Raw genomic sequence first — 22,034 nt, forward strand, 5'->3', positions numbered from 1 at the left:
ATGTTCGTGTCCCTAAATTCTTCTCACATGTGAACTGTAAACCCAGATTTAGCACTTCATGGGGATGGTTTGCCAGAGCGTGTCATTCTCCCAGCTAATTTCTTAATTGGGTGATCGTTACGTTATAGACTATAGAATATACCAACAAGACAGTCTGCGTTGAGACTGCTTTTAAAAATCGGACACTTCAAAATATTTGTTCCAAATTTTGTCTTGAAAAGTGAAAGGTATTTAGAGGCATATGGCCTTTTAAAAGACTTAATGCAAAAAATCAACTACTTCTCTCAAAGGCTTCTGCAGGGTAACAACCACTGCTAGACTGTCAGTTGTACTGGAGAAGGTGTTGCTTGACTGTGTGTTGCCTATTTAACGCATTTATTGAAAATGTGTTCAGAAGTTATTGAAAAATGTTACAGTGCTTTCTCTTCAGCATCAGAACAGAAAAACAACACAGGGTTGAATAGCTGCTGGGGAAGTGCTTTTGAGATATGTTTCATGTACATTACCCGAAACTGATGCAATATGGCTAGGACCAAAATGTTCTGGTTTGCAGTCTTCCCTCCCGTGGGCTTTCTTAGGACTCTTAAACTGTAAAAATCAGTAGCAAGCATTCTTGGTACAAGATCACAGGGAATTACAGCCGTTTGCCTTTTGGATTTTGGGGGTTCAAATGTACTCTAATAAATATAGTTAGTCTGTAAACCATTAGGGTCTGTTATGGTGTTTTATCTTTCTAAATAAAGAATTTAAGAAAGTAATTTACTGTTGCAAAATAGTTTTTAATTGTTTTAAAATCTATTGCATTGAAGTGTATTGTAGATAGATATATAAGGGATGTTAGGACTGAGGTGATAAATGGTGGAGTCTTCTCTGACTCCTTACTCACTTTGACTTAGGACAAGATGATTTCCTTTTCATGGGTCAGAATGTTGATTAAGAACCACCGTGTGTTTTGGTGTGTGAGAGACACCATTACTGATAATATTTTATCTTCATTTTTTTAAAATCATTTCTTATTTTTAAATTAATGTTAGCCATTTATCTTAACAAGCCGGGGTATCTGTTACTGCAAAGAAAGAAAGACTCCGAAGTTCTAAATGCTTCTGCTTATATGGGAAAGTAACATAATATTAATTTACCATGAGCATAAGGTTTATCACAATCTACTTTGTAGATTTTTTTTATCAAGATATTACAAATTTCAATGAAGAGAGCTTATAAACTGCCAACATTATGATGACTACAGAGTGTTTTATATAGTCAGCCAAGGATGTAAATAATTGATAGACCTTGCTGCTAAGCTCCCTTCTTTCAGGGATAGACTGTATTTTTCTTTCATTTCATCATCGTCTCTCATTATCTCTCTATCTACTCCATCTGGTTCTGTATGCAAAAAAACAGAGATGGCAATGAGTGCACAATCTGGGAAATAGGACCCAGGCAAGGAGGCACTTACTGAAACATAAAAGTTCATTCCTCTGCTTTTTACATATATTAAATTATATGCACTAAAGTTTATTTCATAACCGCATGACAGATCATTACATTTTTATCTCAGCTAACATTCACTAGTGTCGTGCATCTTTAGTCTGTTGGCATTTTCTAGAAGAGGATCTCCAAATCACATAATGCTTACAAATATTCTGTTACAGTTATCCTTAATTACGTTTAAATATGCTTGCATAGTGTTAGCGTTACTGCAGAAATGTCGTGTCATCGCCTCTCTGACTGCTATACATTTTTTACTGTTGGATTTTTAAAGGAGTAATGGAATAGCCGTAAGACAGAGATGTCATTTGTTATTTTCGTGTAACTTCAGTAGATCTTCAACAGAAGTAGTTTCGTTGTGGAAATGTTTATCTATAAAAAAAATCACGCCTCTCTAGGGTCTTTGCTATACATTTAAAACAACCAAGAGGGGGGATGAAAACCCCATTATTTGAAACTAAAAACATCTTTGTATACACAAGGATTAGAAAGAAATCTTGCCTCTGCACGTTGTTCTCTAGGTACCCACTTAGATGCACATGATGTTGAAGCCAAACTTCCTGTCACCATCTCCTTTGACTTAGTTGGATGGACTCAAAGTCTACAAGGAGTTTAAATATAATGGTACTATTTATATTGCTATATTTAACACATAATGTGATTTCCAAAACTGTCCAAAAACATTACATAAGGGTGAATTGGTTATTGTGGTGATATGGTACCTTTTTTTGATCCTTTTGTGTTAGTATTCTGTATCCATAAGTACTGCATTTTGCATATATTGAAGGAGATAGACTCTAACTCCATCTGTCACATCTTGTCTGGTCCTTGCCTCTTTTAAGTTTCTTTAAGCTTAATCTGTTCGTTTTATTTTAATGCAATTTTAATTTCTATATAATCTGTATCTATGATTTATGACATTGCTAGGAAAATATGCTTTGTACTGGTCGTAGAACTAATGTGGGGGAATACAACCCCCACAAGAAAATACAACCTACTGAACTGAAGAGTAATGTTCGGTGTCAAGAATGAAAGTAAATATTGTTACTTTTATTATTCATTATAGTGATTACAGAATCTTGGAAATTATTTCAGAGGAATGAATAGAAATTAGATGAATAAAAGGCAATTAGGAAGTACATGACTAATAGATGGGATGCCTGAATTATGTAAATTCAGAAAGGGAAAGGTGAATATGACTTAACCTTATGATTGAAAAGAAAGCATTGATAAAACAATTTTTCTCACATAGATCTTGTTTTTTTCCTTGTTTCTTCTTCTTGTTAGGTTTGCTAGCACTGTTAAATAACAGGAATGGCTTTTAGTTTTGTTTCATAAGGTAATGGAACTGTTACATATTGCGCTTTGAGTTATGCTAAATACATTATTGATTGCTGAGATGGTAAACCTAGAAAACTTGGTTTGGCCTGAGCAAATATCTCAAAATATCATTCCCGTATTGCTGAATTTCTGAAGTCTGCAAAATGGGGTGGAAATATGCCAACCTTAAATGTTCCATCCATGGCAGAAAAACACAAATATCAATAGAAATAAGGTGAATAAAGAGATACCCTGATAATTCCAGACTTTTAATTCAACTTCAATTGACAGAAAAGTTCTGGAAATATAAACTAACATTTATATTTGTTAGTTTTGACAGAAAGGAATAAGTGGAAGGTTTTATTCATTATAGTTTTTTGTTGCTCAGCAGTTCTCACTGGCCATGGAAAATACGATGTTCAAAGTGTCGTTTAAAATAAGCTGATAGCTTGGATTTAGTTTAACAAATGATCTTTTGTACTCCTTCTCAAAAGTATGATATCAGTTAAGAGATTAAGGTGCCAACTCTGCGTTGTAGCCTTTATTTACCAAAAAAGAGGTCTGTCTTGAAGTCATCTTGTAGCCAGAAACCTGGCAAAGTTCCCATTTAGATAAACAAGTACCTCTCAGTGTAGGCAGAATTGTCTGTGTTAGCAAAGAGCCTGAAGGGGAATGGGGAAGGGCCTCCCTTTTGTCCCTGTAGGTTGTCTGAGCTGTTCTTTTATATCATTTTTAATATTGTATTCAAATGAAAATAAACATGATGGCTAAATATACATCGGTGGCTGATAGCAGCGTGGCAACGTGAGTGGTTCTGCCCCATTTCTAATTGATCATATTACCACTAGCAAAGCTCTTGTCCCTTTTCTTTTCTTAAAGAAAAGCATTATCCTCTCCCCTTGACTTTCCTTAACGTGCTTTGCTATTTGCCCCATCTATGCATGCTTCGCCAAACTTTCTGTTCAGTAATTTCCTATTGTCAAGTCTGTACAATCTATAAACCTTTAGGAAAGCCAGTAGTATTTTCATGGTCAATTTTTCTTCCAGTTAGAGACCTATCTTATTCCTTAGTCATTGTTTTCCTCTGAAATTTGCCATGTGCTCTGTTTTCTTTTTTCCTCATAGTAAAAACTGCTTGAAGTAGGGGGAGGGAGCAGTTATTGCCTTAGATTAGCAGCATTAAATTACCAATTTATCTTGATGTCATGCTTCTGCTTACTAACAACCACTTCAAAATGCACGGTTTTCACCCAAATCCAGTGGGGCCATTGTTTCTTTTGTTTATGGAGCTACTGTGACAGCCACAGTAAGTGGTGAGTTTTTAATTCGTTTTCCTTATGAAGATTAGGATCTTGGCTAATGACTGCATAGTCATAAGTGATGATGCATTTTCCTCCTACGCTCTTGCTGCTGAGAACATATATTAATTGTGCAGATGGTAGTGGCTCAGCTATGTGTTTGCTTTCCATCTCCGTCTCTCACGACATTTACACCATGCAAAGAGGGTGTATTGCCATCTCCTTATTTATGAAGACTTGTGATTCATCACCTGTCTTTTAAATCAAGTACTAAGATTATATTCTGTTGCTAAGAGGCAGAATTTGGATGTATGCTTTCTTGTTTTAATCACACCTGTGCCAAGCTTAGCCTGAAACCTTCAAGGAAATAACAGCCATGAGCACTGGATTTTCATCTTCATTCCTTCATGTGAAACTTGCAGTGCCTGTTTTATTTGGGTAACTGTGTCATTCTTTATGTGTTCCAAAGACTCACAGACATCTCTAGCTAAACAACCCAAGATTTATAGATATTTCAGTTTCACTTTAGGGACTTCCTTGAACTACTAGACATCAAGCATGGCTTGTATGTGGCAGATGATAGAAAATAACTACTGACATGTTGTTCTGGTTTTCTTTCTTACTCATATTTATTAATTCTTCTGGTTTGTTAGAAACAGTAGGAAAAATAACAACTAAGGCACAACTGATAGAATAATTCCTTAAAACTTAATTTCTTCATTGATGTCATATCTATCATGACCACGTTGCACATCCAGTTGCTACTTCTTTCACAGAAAAGTAGGCTTTCCTGTGTTCAAACATTTGTTGTTGGGTTTGTTCTTCACTGGTTTTATCTATTTTAGTGTTCTTAATTTTAAGTCTTGTTTACTTTGAAGTATCACTCCTAGGCTGTTATTTGCAAATTGAAGGACAATTTATTTTGGTCTTCCTACTTTATTTTGCCGTTCATTTATGTAGGAACATTCAAAGGAAGTGTACAGAATTACTTTTTAGAATGGATTTGTGTAATCAGAGAAAACGGTTCCATTCCTGTCACTGAGTTTTACCTCTGATGGTTCCTTATCAAGTGTGTATACTGTCTGTGGTGATATGGGGATTAATACCTCTGTACTTGAAGCTGCTTGTGAGGGGGACAGGAGCTGGTTAACTTTTGAGTCAGAGAGAGGTGCTACACTGAAGGAGGTAAGTGTCAAGATTCCTGAAAGAGACGGTCACAGAATTTGAGTAGAGAAATACTCGAGGGAGGTGAAACTAGAAGGAACTTATCTCTTCAGAGAATTGCAGGCTTGCACCCAGCGCGTGGTTTCTGTTACCAAGTACTGATGCAATAGCAAAGGCTTTAAGTAACATCTACTTTGTCTTGTGATTGAGTTGCTGGTATTCTGGATTTAGGAGTCATACTGCTGTTCCAAGTGAAGAAAAGTTACTGGGATCTTGTTAAGGCACTGCAGTTGTTATTAAACAAGTTGACTAACTAGAAAATAGCTTTATTGGGGTAAATGAAAAGCTGAGAGAGATCGTCTGTATCACAGATATACTTGCATGCTTTCAGTGTTGTACATTTAAGATCATTGAGGATTTGAAAGTTCAGAAAAATGTAGCAGATCTGATTTGAGTGAGATAACTATCATCTCCGTCCTGTATAACATGAGTTATAGTGTAAGTAAGCTCCATATAATTTCTAAGGACATGAGCATCAATACTGCGTTAAGGATGCCTATGATTAGACATAATTTTTCAGCTTGAAAGAACACTGGGAAAAGGCATTTAACCTTAACAATAAACTTATTAAACTGTTGGTATTATTTGCTAAATCTCTGATCTGTGTTTAGAAATGAGATTTACCACCTATAAGAGACATTTTTGCTGAGTCAGTAGCTGTAGTTTAACTTAAATGATCATAAGTAATGTGTGAATTAGTGATGAATTCTAGTCCACGTCTGAAATATCTGAAAGCAAATTTCTAAGTGAAATACTGAATTCTTGTAGTAGAACAAACAAAAAGCTTCTGGATATTTCTGACTATTTCACCCTATGCAACATTTAGTTAGATGGGAGTATGTATTGTGAAATGAATAAGTTTGAGAAGAATGCTGGGGCTGGCCTATACGGATCTATCTCACCTGCTCAAGACGTGGCAAAGATAATTTTCATGTGCATTACCACTTTTCTCAGTGGAGAAACGCGCTTGTTGGTTCATTGTGTAGCAATTGTCTCTTACTGTCCCCATACTGCAAGCAGTGCTGACCTGAAGTCCATTTCCATGCCATGGCTTTCTGTTGAGCTATTATTTAAAAAAAAAAAAAAAATCTCTCCAGACATCTTCCCAGTAAGTGTTATGCTCCACACTGGGATTGATGTGAACTATTATTATCCTTGTACGCTAAGAAAATTAAAATGTTCTATCCCAGTTGTTGATGGAAACTGTCATGTCCTATTACTATCATATGATATCAAACACCAGTGTTGACATGCTGGCATTCAAAATGAATTGAAAAATAACATCTGAAAACCACGCACAGTGGAGAGTCCTCTGATAAACACTACATTTGACACTGGAAAACAAACTTAAATTCTTGAGTTTTGAAATTCCTGCTTCATAAATGTGAATCCTGGAACGTATTTATTTTGTTGCCGGAAATGTCCTACTTTAAAGCCTGTCAAACATACTGAGTTTGTGAAAAGACACCTGCATCATTCCAAAGGGTGTGTCTGGATGGCCATTAGTTCCATGTCTGGCCTCAGAAATGAGTAAAACTTTGTGAAATTGGACATGAGAGACTCGGACACACTGCTGTGCCTCCGAGTCTGCTGAACGTGCTGTGCAAATGATGCTTTCACCTTGCAGGCTTATGCCAGTGCTTTCATTCACCTAAAAGCACCTGTGTATTTAATCAACTAAATGTTTTCCTGAGATAATGGTCATAGCTGTGAATTTGATTTACTGAGTTTCAAAAAGCGTTGTCCTATTTATGAACAAAAGACTTTAAGCAAAGATCAGAAGTTATTTTAGACACTGTATTAAAAAAAAAAAAAGGCACTTCCTACAGCACAATGTCCACTTTTAAAAGGTCATTGGATATATATAAAACGAATGGCTCCAGAATAGGTCCAACTTATCTGAGATGAGCCTTTTTTCCCCATATATTTAGTATACTCAGGCATAACAGATTTTTTTCAATTGACTGCTCATGTACCTAAGATATGTTGTAATTGTATGTTTGCTTTGGTGAAAAGGTCTTATGAACAGTCAAGCTACAAGAACGTACATGAAAAGTAGTAAGGAACATGTTCTCCAAACTAAATTATAAAAGCACACAGTGTAGAAAATAAAATTCAGGGGAAGTTGTATTAATACATTGGTAATACATGAAGTGTTAAAGTTCCAGATTTGAATATACAAAGCAATACTGTATGCAGGAGTATGTGGAAAACAGAGATCTGAATAAAACTGATTAGAGTTGATTGGACTCTTGTGTACGGAATCATCCCAGCCTGATGGGAAGATCAGAGTCACATATCTTCCAAATCTGATTAGTTTTGTTGATCATAAATGCCGGTAAGTAACTGCAGAAACCTATGGATCTGACTAGCATTAAAGTTGAAAATGAGAAAAAGGGATCTTGGTAAAATGAATGAGCTTTCTCTACAGTTGTCTATCTGCAGAATAACCTGAGGAGGAACATGAGTAGCGTACAAGATAAAATGTGCAGAATAAACTGCTCATGGTTTGTGTAAGTCAGACCTATCTTAAAGCATTCATTTGAATAAGGATTGCTCTTTCCATTGTAGCATTTTCATGGAATCATAAAAAGGTTTGAGTCAGAAATGACCCTTAAAGGCCATCTGGTCCAACTCTCTGAGTGAACAGGAGCACCCAGTGTTCCATCAGAGCCCCTCCAGCATGACCTTGCAGATGTCCAAGGACAGGGCATCCACCATCACTCTGGGCAACCTGTGCCAGTGTCTCACCACTCTTATCATGAAAAACTTTCTCCTTCCATCCAATCTAAATCTCCCCTCTTTCCATCTGAAGCCTTTGCCTCTTGTCCTATCACAGCAGATCCTCCAAAACAGTTGTGTATACATTTTTCTTTTTTTCCTTTATAGGTGTCTTTACCAAGATCAGTTTGTGCTAATGGGAATGTGTCATTTGATGACTTTATACTGTGAATTAGGCTGAAAATTATCCCTTAAATTTTAGCTGTCCTCAATTAAATAGTGTTCAGATGGAAATAATTGTTTAGATGTGGTACATGGCTACCATACAAACAGGAGATGCATTAAAGACAGCTTGAATGTGCCAGATCTGGCTGTTAATTCTGGTGGGGGATCTCCATTGCTGCTTGGTGAACACCGGGCACAGGAGAAGGCTGAAATTCTGTAACTTGATATTTCTGGGGGTTAGTTGTTTGTCCATACGTATAGAATATTTTACGCAATGTTTCCCTGTAATTTACAGCTGCTGCTTTTTTTGCTAGCTGTTATTTGCGTTAACCAGAATAAGCTGTTGCTAATCTTAAGAATTTTGGTTGTCATTTTAAGTGAAGCATTTTCCTAGTGTTTTTATATAATTTCAAAATACTTTTTTAGAATGGAAAAAATATAATACTTTTTGTAGTTACCAACAATTTTTAATTGCATTTTACTTCTTTGCCAGACAGCATCTCATTTACTCAGTACTTCAGAATGGATTTCTGCTTTCTTCACATGCTAGTTCTCTTTTAAGAAGAAAAAGAAAACTAACTTTATTTGCAGTCCTCTCTCACATCCGTTAACCACTAAATGATGCAATTAGGCATGTATGCCAAGCAGAATATCATACCCTATATATAAATGTCTGCTGAAGTAAATTGGAAGAATAAATATGACTACTAAATCACCAATTGTTAAATAATCCATGGTTTAAGAATATTAAATAGATCTATGTTCTACATAATAAATGACCTGTCTTTATTAATACAACCAAAACATTTCTTCTAAGATTAAACAACACTGAATTAAAACCAAGCACTTCCAGCCCAATTAACAGGGATAGCTTCTTGACTTTCTTTATTTGATAATAATGCCTCCCATGCACTTAGTAGTGCAGTATCAGCCTCTTACTTTAGACAGTGGCAAGCACATTAGGTGATCAGTGGTTCCTGTGGAATATTAAGAGCAAGTGAAATAGCTGGAAGTGTCCTGTGAATAACTGCATTGGCCTGAAGAATGTGACTGTTGAATATTAATGGAGTTGTGTCACTCCCAAGAATTCATTTTGCTTTAGAAGTGTCCTTAGCCCCATCCCTTTGCAGTTCTGAGAGATTCAGTAACTGATGTCTATAAAGTGTTTTAATATGCCTTGGTCTAGAAATCTTTCCGATCTATATTTCTCCAAGTAGATGTATGTGATGTAATTGCTATATAGTGCATAATTAACATCGGTATTAAAACCAAATTTTAATATAGAAGTATGGTTTGGGTTTGTTTTCCCATTTTTTCGTTAAAAAAAACCAAGTGATTCTAATACATTAAATTACTGCCTTTTATAGGGAACAGCTTTTTCACATGGAAACTCAAAATGATAAACTCAATCTGTTCTATGGACATGACGATGGCCTCAGAAAGAGCCATAAAATCCTCCCCTCAAGCTTGTAGTTTCACAGTGCCCCTTTTAATTCTACGTGACAGTCCAGTTTGCTTTGTATTATAGCAGTTATACCATTCTGATGCCTCAAAGTAGGCCATCAATACTGCTTTATATACTTTCAGTGCATGCGTTAATGGTTTTGAAAACTGGCTGTGGAATGCGGCCAGCGATACGGTTCTTTGAAGTGTTCATGATTGCTGACATCACAGCTTTCAAAAATAAGTAAATACAATCAAGTAGTTTGGTGCCAAATATCTTATTGCAGCAGTGGTGGTGGTGAAATTTTACCATCTGCTGATTACAAATATTCGTCACTTGGTCAAATTGAAAGTGAAATGATATCTTAGTATCACTGTGCTCTATCTAGATAACAGTGTTGTTAATATCTCCTAGCGTTATGGGCCTTAAGTCTGAGTGCAATATATAGGATATTTTGAGACTTTATCATCCTGTTACTTGCTTGCATTCTTTCTTTCTCTTTATTGACAGTTAATGTTATAGTGATATTTGAAAGGATGTCAGTAGAGGACAAGTGCCTCTTATTGTTCCCTAAATACCAGAGCAAAATTGAAATGTTTATTTGCAAAGCAAGAGATATTGATCTAATGATAATAGTCAATTACATTTGGGTTGTTCTATTGAATGAATACAGTAGGTTTAATCAGCTTGATTTTTCATTCCAAATTTTTGTTGGCTGCATTGGGTTAAGATTTAGGAGGGAGGTGAAGACAGCTGAGAATTTATTTACATTGCCGTGGAAGTCTTTCTGATGTGCTTAGCTGCTGCTTATGCTTTCAACGTTGACTGCAAAGAAAAAAATTCTGTTTCAGATTGTGTAGGAACTTTTGATAGTGAGCAGCTTTTCACAAATAGAGAAGATGCTGTACTAAGAGAGGTAAGGGGCTCTATGAGCAAACTGTGGGCATGCAGTTGTTAGAGCTGCAGTAGGAGAAGAGGCAACTGCATTGTAATGGATTGAATTGTCTGTTTTAGGGAAGTTGGGTTGATTATAGAGAGAAAAGTAAATAAAGAGAAGGTGATTTAAGGCTTCGTTCATAACAATGCTGTAGAAAAAATGGTATGTTTGGGAGTGTTTTTTTTTTTTTTTAATCTAGAAAAATAAAGATACCTAGTGGGTTATTTACTGGGGGAAAAACGTGGAAAGAACTGGTCTATCTGAAATCCTACAGCCGCGTAGGGAGGTGGTGCAACTATCCTCTTGTTCCAGTTGTGTGGTTGAAATTTTCTAATCATAATTGATTTAATAAGGATTAACCTGTGTCTGTTATTCTGTAGCACTTTTCAGAGTTTGCCTTAATTCTGACAGTTAACTGTCTTCTGGTTTGATTGCTTTTGAAGTACCAGACCCACTTCAGCTCAGGGAGACTTCGTTTTACTTTTGTCTTCAAATTTTCTGAGGGTTAGAATTTTACAGGTCACTGCTTGTCTTTAAAGGTTCTTGAAAGAAACATGATAATTTCAAGTCTTCATTATAGCTTTTTTTTTTTTTTTTAACTGACTTATTTTTCCCTTTTTGGATCTGAGGGTAATTCTGCTTATGAAGAATCCACATAAATTTAATATTTCTATTGACATTTCCCTGTGGAAAATGAGTTGTCTTATTCTGACTCACAAAAGCCAGAGGAATAAGGCACTGTGGGCTCTTATCTTGCTTCTTCTGTAAGAATTACTAAATAAGCTGAAATCATAATTCAGCTTTTGCCTTTTTTGCTGAAGGTTGTTTTGACTTTCACATTAATTTTTAAGTTGGGTAAAAATTTCCTTCTCCACAGTTCTGAAAACGCCTTATTGTCAGATCATCCACTTAAATGTTTTCCTGAATAGGCAAGTAGTTAGTAATACCATTAGTGATATTTTGTGTTGTGCTGAATTAATTATGTCCCAAAACATAAATTAAGAAAAAGAAGAATAAATAAATACAATTTCTTTGTAAGATCATTGTCCTGGGCACGAGTTCATCACTAGCTGAGGGAAGGAGCTGTAGATCAGCACCAGCGCCATCCGCCTTGCAGGAAGGTTTCATCAGCAGCTGTGCCCAGCTCTTGTTGGAGATTGGCTTCTGCCAACATTTTTGGGATGGAAAGGAGAAGTTTATTAACAAGCACACTTGTTAATAAGAAGCACACGATTCTACATTTGGATACAGTTCCTGAGGGAAGCAAGACTTTCATGCAGGTACCAGTGTTGTGGTATAGAATGGGAGTGCTACTCTAGTTGTTGCTCTCTGAAGACCCACTGAAGAAGTAGTCTGTGGGCAATTTCATACTAGATAAGCTGTTACAATGTGTTGTTTCTTCTACATTTTAGTAGCACTATTATCTGCAGGATCTGTGCACTGTGGTAGTACGTATTTTGTGAAGACAATACTTCCTTTTTCTTTTTCCTTTAACTTTTCAATTATTTAATTAACTACTGCATTTTTATCATCCAAGAAGAAAAAATGATAGTACTGGGTATGTATAAAGTTCAGCATACTGGTTAGAACAAACTGTGAGTTGGACAGTGAGAATTAGACACCAAATCCTTGTTGCTCATGAGAAAGCTCTAGCTCATTTCCAATTCATAATTTTAAAACAGTAACACTATTTTTAAAGAGACTGTAATACATTTTTTTTCTTTTCATGCCCTTATATGAAGTTGAATTTTTTTAAGAAAAAATGAAAAGCAAGAATTAGGAAAGTTTGTGGTGAAGGTGTTCCCTACAGCCTTAAACACATTAAACATTTTTCTCTTAGAACTTGAAGAATAATAATTTTTTTCCTTTTGAATATGACACAACTTGTTCAGAGGTGTTTTGTATATGTGATGTATTTGTTGTATGCAGGATAACTTGCGTGGAAGCAGTGTAATTTTTAAAGAAAAAAATAGCTGCAATTATGCAGTTTTTATTGCAGTGCTGGCATTGTCTCAGTGAAGTGCATATGTTGTCGTTCCTACTGGAATAAGAAACATATTTTGCAAAATGTTTGGAAGTGAAACTTTCAGTTTTCTAGTCTTAGGCATATAGCAAAAACGTTATAAACTGGAAAAGTAGAGGAGATGGACCAGCTCTTCCTTCCAAGGCTGTTTCTTTCATGGGCTGACTCAATCACCATGCTCATGTTGCTTCAATGTTCTGTAAGTCCTATGTTTTTTTTAGGGATCTTTCTTTTATTTATTCAGTATTTCTTTTTAAAGGGAGAAATGAAGTGAATGCTGAAAGACAAAGATACATTTCCCAGTGATAAAATATTGAAATTCTGAAGTGCACCTCCTAGTTCTTCTGTTATATCTCTTTCATTCTGTTCCTTTGATGTTATCTTCTCGAGGAGCTTGTAGTGTTTCAGGAAAAGGTTGAGGTTATTGTACCAGAAGATTTTTCTGCTGTGTGCTTTTCACAGGGATTTGAATTATGAACATAATGTTGTGGCTCAGTTTTGGATTTAGTGATAGGATAGCAAGCAATGCTATCTAATTTAAAAAACATTTAGAAAGCTGTGTGGGAAAAGAGAGAGAGAAGAAAACTAGGCATCACTACACATGAATCTTCAGCAAAAATTTGATCCTTCAGAATGACAATTCTTTTACTACAAAATAACAGCCAAATTCTCCATCTTTCCATGAGTCTTTTGAGCTGGCATTCAGATAGAACAGCCCACCCTTCACCAGAGAAAATTAGACTGAGAAGGAAGGATCACAGCCATATATATTTAATTTGCTCTGAGAAATCTTGTGTGCTTTTTTAATCAACAGTCTGAAAAACAGAGTGTAGATGTCAAAAGTTCTGTATGTTTTCCAACTCCCTGTGTATGGTCAGCTCCAAGAATTCTTCCCTATCTTGTATTACCTTTAGAAAAAGTTTTAGCATCATATATTTAGAGTTGTGCCTTCTAGCTTTAATAAGCACTCTTAGTGAGAGAACATTTAAATGTCATTTTAGTAGTCCCAAAATGAGAAAGAAATGCAAGGAAAGTTGGAGGTTAGGTTGAAATGTGACATTTTGAGAAGAGGTATTAGTATATTACAGATTCTGTGTAAACAGTATATAATTTCTTTTCGAACTAAGCAATGAAACTGTTTCTACATTTTATTATTTTCTTTTTTTTACATTAAAGCACATTGAGAAACTCTGTGAACAGTTTGAAATTGAAAGATCATAGCAGTGAGTAGCTGAATGTTTGGCTCTAACGATGGACATATAGAAATATGGCTTGTTTATCTGTTGTGAAAGCCAACGCTTAATCTGTGTGCATATTATATTTCATGTGAATAGGCAAAAGAAAAATCTGCAAACTCTTTAACAAGCAATAAATGTATTTTAATTTAAAATTAGTGTTTTTAACAACCTTGAAAAATGTTTAAATCCAATATTACTGCTCAGGAGAGTGATTTATTGAATTACATTTTTTCCCAGATTGCTGCATAGTTGAAACGGGCTGTGCTTGCTGCTGCTGCCAGTGCTTCCAACTGTCACACAGCAGGGCTGCTTCCGAGAAGCAGAGGTGATCAGTGGGAGTTGCTGCAGTAACTGATTCTGAGAGAAACAGATAGCAATTCCCAGTCAGTGTGCACAGAACTCTCTGATGAAGACCAAGATAAAGAGCCACAGTCTGTTAAGGAGCGTGGTTTCCTTGCAAGCTTGGATTGGTCCTGTTAATTGAGAATCAGATTCTGCCTTAAGATCTGAAGTGGAATCTCACAATGACAGAATGTGTGCACATACATTTGAAGAAAGTATTAATCCTTGTATTTTCCTTGTCTTCAGCTTTGTCTTTTACTCAGTAGGGTCACAATCTGTCAGTGCTGGAGCAGTTCTCGTACTACCGCTCTGCTCAGAGGAGCTACCTGAAATTGTCACCTCCTTACTCATCATTTCTGCTCTGCCTGTAGTAGGTCAGTGCTGCTTCCTTCCAGGGCAACGATAGGTTTCTGCTACTTCTTATTCCCCATAGCTTTGCAGAACCACTGCAGCTCCAACAGGAGTTTGGGTTCTGTCCGTCTCCACGTATCAGCAGTAGGGCTGTCCTGTCTCTCAGTGATGTTCTTTATTCTGCAGTGATGTCAAAACTGTTTTAAGTTGCTATTCTGATTTTCAAATCACACTTGAACGTATAGAAAGGACAAAATGTATTAGATTTTGAAAAAATAGTCCCTAGGTAGTATTGAAAAAAGAGTTATTAACACTACCAGGACAGTATAATTTTTTTTTTCATCTCTTAAATTTTGTTTTAAGAGTTTCTTATGATCTTCACTTTGGTCTGAGAAAGGAGGGACCACTTTCTGAGTCTTATATGGTGCATGGAACCTCCTCAAGGTTTGAAACAAGGGCTGATTTTCAGTTTTCTCTGAAGTAACAGTTATCTGAATTATTGTGAATTACTGACACCAACTTCACTTTCCCTACAAGATATTTGGGGTGCAGATTTCTTTGCACTGAAGATTGGTTTACATCATTAAGGATCACGGAATGGACTATCTTACTGATGTTCCCTGACAGCAGATAAAAAGTTAGTGTATGAGACAGTTCTGTACCGTGTTTCATTTCACACAGTGTTTCCATGAGAGCGCTGTTACTCTCTCATCATTCCTAATGACTGCAGTGCGTTGAGTCACAGTGTTGTTTTTATAAAGCTTTTGCTTTCTCCATTGTTTGTTCTCAAGGTTACATTATACGGAAAATAAAATATAGATTTTTTTCACTAGTCCAGGCTGTGTAAAAAATATTTGTAATCTTTTTATGAACATTAAAACAGCTCTGCTTTAAGTAGGAGGTGGTACTCCTGCTTCAAGCATTCCTAACTATAACGAACTGCTGTTTTTTCCCCTGAAAAAGGTATGGATTGTGAGTCATGAATTTAAGATCTTTCAAAAGGTGGTAATTCTTCTGTGCTCTTTTATTAGTAATATTGTTTAGCTATTCACCATGAATTGCAAGCCATTAATAATTATCAGAAGGCAGTTTTGTTGCTTAAATAATTTTGAAGATGAAAGGTAACTATTTCTATTTTCCAAAGGTAAGAAAAGTCAGGGTAAAAAATTAAAGGAGGTGTGAAGAGAGGAAAGGACGGATTTCTTATTTTTTTCCAGTGGATTTGCATTACGGATAAGAATAAGCAAGTGAGTTCAATTAAAGACATTGTAAACTACTCTTTTGCTTTGATTGAAACTCTGCCCTACTGATGATTTTTATTGCTGTGCTTATTTTGTTTTTGTTTGTTTTCAAAGCATGGGGACAGCACTAGTTGTGTTTTTGCCTTCATTTGGAAGGCCTTGGTTTTGTAGATTCAAGTGGAAAGTATGTGTTAATTGCAGAGAGGTATTAGAGAACTTACTAGTCAGCCAGGCTGGTGTTTCTCGTGAATATTTCGTGTGCTTAGAGCTTACTTAAGCACTCAGATATATTCTTCAGTAGTTTGCTTTTGTTAAATGCTGGCAGACTTCCATTCAGGAAGAGACAAAGGATACTTGTTCTTTCCATTGCAGAAATTACAGGGCTGCTTTTATTCTTTTTTCTTTTTTTCTTTTTTCCAGCGAAATGTTGTCAGGTTCAGCAGTAAGGATACTAACAAGAAGTACTTACTGTTTTAACACTGTTCAGGTGCCTCCTGGAAAGGATTGCTGAAGTTCCATGTGGAGTGAATTTTGAGTCTGTCTGAAACAGTTGTAACTTCTTGTTTCTAGGGAAGAGTAGATATTTGAGGAAGACTGAGGTCCATCGAGTGAAAGGTCTCTTTTGGTCAAATTGAAGAGTGTAAAAGAAGTTTTTGAACAGTTACTGAACAATCTAAGTATCTAACATAGAAAATCTTTGTTTCTCTGAAAGGGCTGTATAAATTGCCAGGCTTTAGAATCTGTGTAGGAAAAGGGCTCTTACCAGATGGAGGGGGAAAGAAGAAAGGCTAGAAACATTTTTGTTTATGCTCCAAATATCCACTTGGCTCCACTCAGAGTATGTATGGGATACAGTTCGAATATTGGCTGATGCCGAACAGTAGCCTTTTTTTAATTGTTACAGGTATTACATGTTCTCAGGAGAGAAAAAAAAAAAAAAGGTTTTTTGTGTACACACTAGGAAGTTTTCCAGGTACACAGTTAATGAGATGCTGCCGAGCGCTGTGGTTTGGTTCATGTTATTATGCTTAGGATTATTCCTGTGTTAGATCTATCTGATTTACTGATGGTACAGATGTTTGTCTGCACATCTAAGGGAGATGCGTGACCCATGTTAAGGTTTGTTGTTGAGACATAAATGTGGTCAAAACCTTTGAAAACGTTCCTGACAATGTTTGCTTGTTAATGTGAAACTAAAATATTGGTTCATTCGCAAAGCACTGTGGAACAAAGGAAAGAATAATTAAGTTTCATATGAAGGGATTTGAGTATTAACTCAGGATATGAAGTACACATCTTTTTTTGTTCATCTTCAGCTTTTCTTTTGCCATCTTTCTTTAAGACTTCCTCTTTTGGGCTTCTTCAGTATAAAATGGAAGCAGTAATGCTATCCTAATTCGTGGTGATTTTTTTTCCAGGATAAACTGATTGCTGATTATTAACACTTGCAGTACTGTGATAATGTGAATGAAGGGGACTGTCTGCTTGCCCACCAAAGTGGCATAACCTTTTTGGAACAGCATTAGTTACAAGTAACCAGCATACACAGTGTTTTAGTAAAATTAGGCAAGTGTCTGTAGAAATATATTTTGTTCTTTCAACTGTGTGCCGTCAAAGAAAGATTGGAATGAGACGCATTAACAAGCTCTTCTTTTTCCTTCCTAGAATTACAACAACAGCTGCTTGTATGATGGACCTACGGAGATATCCGCTGGATGAGCAGAACTGCACGCTGGAGATTGAGAGCTGTAAGTACTTCTGCAAATCCTACTTATTCTGTGGTCAACTGCTTCAGACATTTTTATTTCCGTTTATTTATATATTTATTTGTTTTATATGCTACTAACCTAGTTGTCTCTCTGTCTGATGACATTTAGATCCTTGTAAACACATGCAAAAAAATAGCTTTCCAGATGGATTAGTAATTTGTGGCACAAGGATTAGCAAAAGTTATTCTGCTTTGACAGACAGTTTTCGGCTTTAAAAGTCTCATTCAAATGCCTTGTTGGAGTTCATGTGAGGAGCATGAGGATTATTATCAGTTCTTTATCCTCCCTTACAGCTGAACTATGTTGCAGCTTGTTTCCATTTATAAATGATGGCAAAAGGTTAGGACTGTCTTTTCAATAGGTGTGTTAAGATTTGTTTGATTTTCTAACCTCTCTCTGTGCTTAAGCTTTCAGTGCATTCAGTGCAACTTCTTATATATCCCAATTTAATAGCTGATGTCTCTATCAAGATATCTACGTAGATAAAACTTGTGCTGTGAAATAGAATTTCAAACCTCTTTTCACTGAATCTTTAGCAGACTCTTAAGTACATCAAATCAAAACAATTCATGTTCATTTATGTAAAGACAGCGTTGTAAATGTGCAATACTTGATGCTAAGTAAGATCGGATCAGCAGTTTCAAGATACATGTCCTTTTTCAAGGGAACTGTATGTAACAGATGGAGTCTATTAGTAAGTTGAATGGGGCACGCAAATGAAAAGTAATGGCATTAAGATACAGTCCACAAAACTGTATTTAAAAAATACCATATATATTTTAAGAGATTGTATGGGACTTTTGTGTGCATGTGTGAGCAAAGTGACTGCAGCTTGTGTAGCAGTCTGATAAGAGCTTGGTATGGTTGAACTTCTTTTTTCTGATCTAGAAAGCATTTAAGCGTATGATTTAAACTCGGGTCTACTTTTCATTCATTTAATGTAATTTAAAGATATATCAGTCTCTTTCTGGATTGCACTTGTGACACTGCTGTCTCATTTATATTCATGTAGTAAGCAAAATAAGTCTTTATCATTAAAGTTCACCCCTTTTCTAGACTGAACTACACAAACATAAAATGTGATGGACTTTGCTCTTTTGAGAAGGGATAAAATCTTTGGGGTTTTTTTGCAGTTGATTATATCATTTATATTGATAGCATTTGATTTGGAATTTTATACCTGCAGCCTTTAAAAATCAGCCTTTCACGCTGATAGTGTGTGAGAGTTTTGTGTTCATACAACTGTATTTATGTTCAGAGAGATTCTTGGATTTGTTGTGCTTGGTATGAAATATACAGTATTCATTATAGCATTGAAAAGGAGGATGCTTAATTTCCCATAGCCATTAGGATGCTTATAGGAAAGCTCCTCCGTGGCTCTATCTCTTAGCTCAGTTGTAGCATTACAGCAGTAAAGTGGATTTAAAACAGGATGCTGTGTTTAGCTGGCCTGCCTTTCATTGCAGTAATAAAGGTCATTAAAGAACATGGATAGAAGTAGTGCTTGAACTGCACTTTGAAAGAATTTCATGCTGCTTTAGAAAATTATTACTCTTTATATATGTCACTCTGTCCAGGTAAAAATCTGTATAATCTTTATAAATTGCTTCAGAGAAAACGGTAGTAGGTAGGTAGAGTAAATAAGACTGAAAGTGACTTTGAGTCATTTTATGCAGATACTCAAGTCATAATCACTAATTAATCTCCATAATCTCCATGCTGAAAGTAGCTTATTTTGTTGGCCTGCTGGTTCTGTTGGACACTTCTTGCACCATTGCTTTCTTGTGATGGTTAGAAGGACTCTAAATTCCATGTCAGGAGGGCATAAAATTGTATTCACTGCTTGTGTCAGCTGTCCTTTTTTAAAAAAAATTATTATTTTATTTTAAAGTTAATGTTTTCCTCAGCCCCGCTGTAATTATTGCAATATATGTAAAGGATGTGGTACCTCATAAGCTTCATATCATAAAATGTGCATATGCCAGTTCGTTTTAGCTTTCTCATATAAGAGCTTTCCGTTATTTTATGTTAAAAGAAATGCAGAATTAGCAAATACTAGTTTCTGCAGATGCTGTAGTTTATCATTCTTCTTTAGGAATAACGGGTACCACAAACCATACTCTAAATTAAGTCTCTGTTGCATTATGGCATTTACCCTGCCCTTTGTCATCAATGTGGTCCAAGAACCACCTTTACCTTTATTCACAACTGCATAACTTCTTCAGATGCTAGCCTTTCCTGGAACATTATAGTAAGTTTTCCCTTCCTTGCCCATCTTCCAGCAGTGGGATCTAGCTCTTGGTAGAAATATTTTTGCATATCCAAAGGATGCACAACTTAATATTTTATAACACTCTTCACATAAATCAGCATTCTTAATTTAACTACAGACCTCAAAATTATCCAGCTCTTCCTGTTTTTTGTCTGTGCAGTGCTTTCAGGTCTTGTTTTATTCAAAATTTATTCACACAGAAACACTAACAAATATTAATGATAACAAAAACTTACCTTGTAATCATTCTCTATACTGAGCATTAGCTATTCTTTCAGAGCAGTACTTTTTACACTTTATTTATCAGTCTTTACTAATTGTCTTCTCGCAGATAGACCCATATCAAACATATAAAGTACAGGTTAACTGTACTTTGATTGGAAATGCAGTAAGGATCTGGCTAGAAAGATCTGGCTCAAAACCCTTTGGAGGTTAGCCATGATATATTTTTATACCGTTTCCATGCTTATTAATGTCTCCAGTGCCCTTCCATTCTTTCCCTTCTTCCTTTATCACTACTCCTATTATTGATGCCAGTTGTCTGTCTTCTTTTTAGATGCCTGGATTACTTTTTTCTATGTGTAATAGTAGTTACTGAAATATGGGGACAGTATCAATTTTTGTTAATGTAGATTTCCATAGGTCTAGACTAATTTTCAAGTTAGGAATTAAGGTAGAACAGGGTTTTATGTTAAAGCAAAAACATGAGAGAGGCTTTATAATCTGTTAAGGTACAAGAGACAGCACTTACCTGCTGTAGTATTGAGACTGAATGTTGAAAACATAAGAGAGGGTATTCTTTGTTGGTTCAGAGTATCAGCTCTGAGAGCTTTTTTTTTTTTTTTTTTTTTAATATATAGGTAGTTTGTTTCTCTGTGATCGTTTTTTGCTTTGCTCAGATGTAAAGGGAGCCAAAATACGTAGAATGTTTGGTTTTCCTATTACACTTCTAAACTTTTACAGTGTCTTTTCTATAGTGATGTAATCTGTCCACCCTCCCTTTCTTTTCTTATTTCCCAACACGCTAAGTTGCAGGGTTATAATACCAGGAGGAAATCAATTTTTCTCTGCATTCATTTCTTAGATTCCCATCTTGGAGACAGCAGAGATCTTGTTCTTTATTACTTGTGTATTCACTTTACTCAGTAAAATACTCTCTTTTTTGCTTCCTATCTCAGCCATTGTAGTTTGAAGGTTAGTTGAGTTTCTGATGATGCTCTTGGAAAATTTTTCTCTGCTATCTCCTGCTTTTCTGAAGGAAAAAGGAATTCCTTAGCAAATCAGTTAAAAGACTAGATGGAGCTAAAAAGCAAAAAGTAGTACTAGGAAGTTGGCAGAACGTTGGCTTCTATTTGTAAACGTAAATAAAATATCATGTTGCACGTTCTCTAGCGTTACAGAGAGAAATGATTGTGATTTGAATGTTTTCAAATGTAATTATTTTAGATTCATCTGGTAAATTTGGACTTCTATCAGTTTTAATTACATAGTGACATACAGCGACGTTAAAGTTCACTTTAGTTTTTTTCTCTCATTTCATAATGTCTTTGGCACAGCTATATTTATGTTATATTGGAGTATAATTCAGAATATGCCTGCTGTGTGACAATGATATTTTACGTTTCTTTATTGCTTTTGAATAAACAAGAACACACTGAGTTTCTTTCTAGAATTGTATTCTCAGAAACATTTTCCACTGTGTGCTAAAGTTTTGGCATTAATAGAAACATATTCTACTGTTTGAAGCCAAAGCAAACGGGGCACTTGAAACCAGGAAAAGTGGCAGCATTAGAACAACATGTACAGGAGGGGAAGAAGGACTGCTTTGGTGATGAATGAAGAATTATTTTTGGAGGCATTTACTTAACAGCCAGGGATGTTTTGATCAGAAATACCTTACAGATTGAATATTTTTTTTTCAGTACAATGGCAGAAATGCCACAGAAGCATGCTGAATAAGATTGGTTAAAAACTTCCGTTGGGTAACAATCTAGGAAAAGACAGGAAGAACCATGGTGAAAGAATATCATTCCTCCCAATGGCTGGATAGCCCAGTATCAAACACTTTCTAATCAGACTTTCTGAATGCTCATCTCAAAAGAAAACAAACAAGCAAACAGACAAATAAAACCCCCAAAAAA

At 35.7% G+C, this 22,034-nt stretch overlaps 1 protein-coding gene across 5 annotated transcripts in view; it reads left to right on the forward strand.

Moving 5' to 3' along the window:
* Nucleotides 1-22,034, forward strand: part of GABRB2 (gamma-aminobutyric acid type A receptor subunit beta2) — a 137,802-nt gene that overhangs the window by 56,685 nt on the left and 59,083 nt on the right. For all 5 annotated transcript variants that reach the window (XM_090150875.1, XM_090150874.1, XM_090150873.1 and 2 more), the window contains one exon: nucleotides 17,518-17,600. In XM_090150875.1, coding sequence (XP_090007001.1) covers nucleotides 17,518-17,600 — 83 coding nt within the window. The remainder of the gene's footprint in view (nucleotides 1-17,517; nucleotides 17,601-22,034) is intronic.

This window comes from Phasianus colchicus, chromosome 15 (genome assembly GCF_987193195.1).
Source record: "Phasianus colchicus chromosome 15, bPhaCol1.hap1.1, whole genome shotgun sequence".
Lineage (NCBI taxonomy): Eukaryota > Metazoa > Chordata > Aves > Galliformes > Phasianidae > Phasianus > Phasianus colchicus.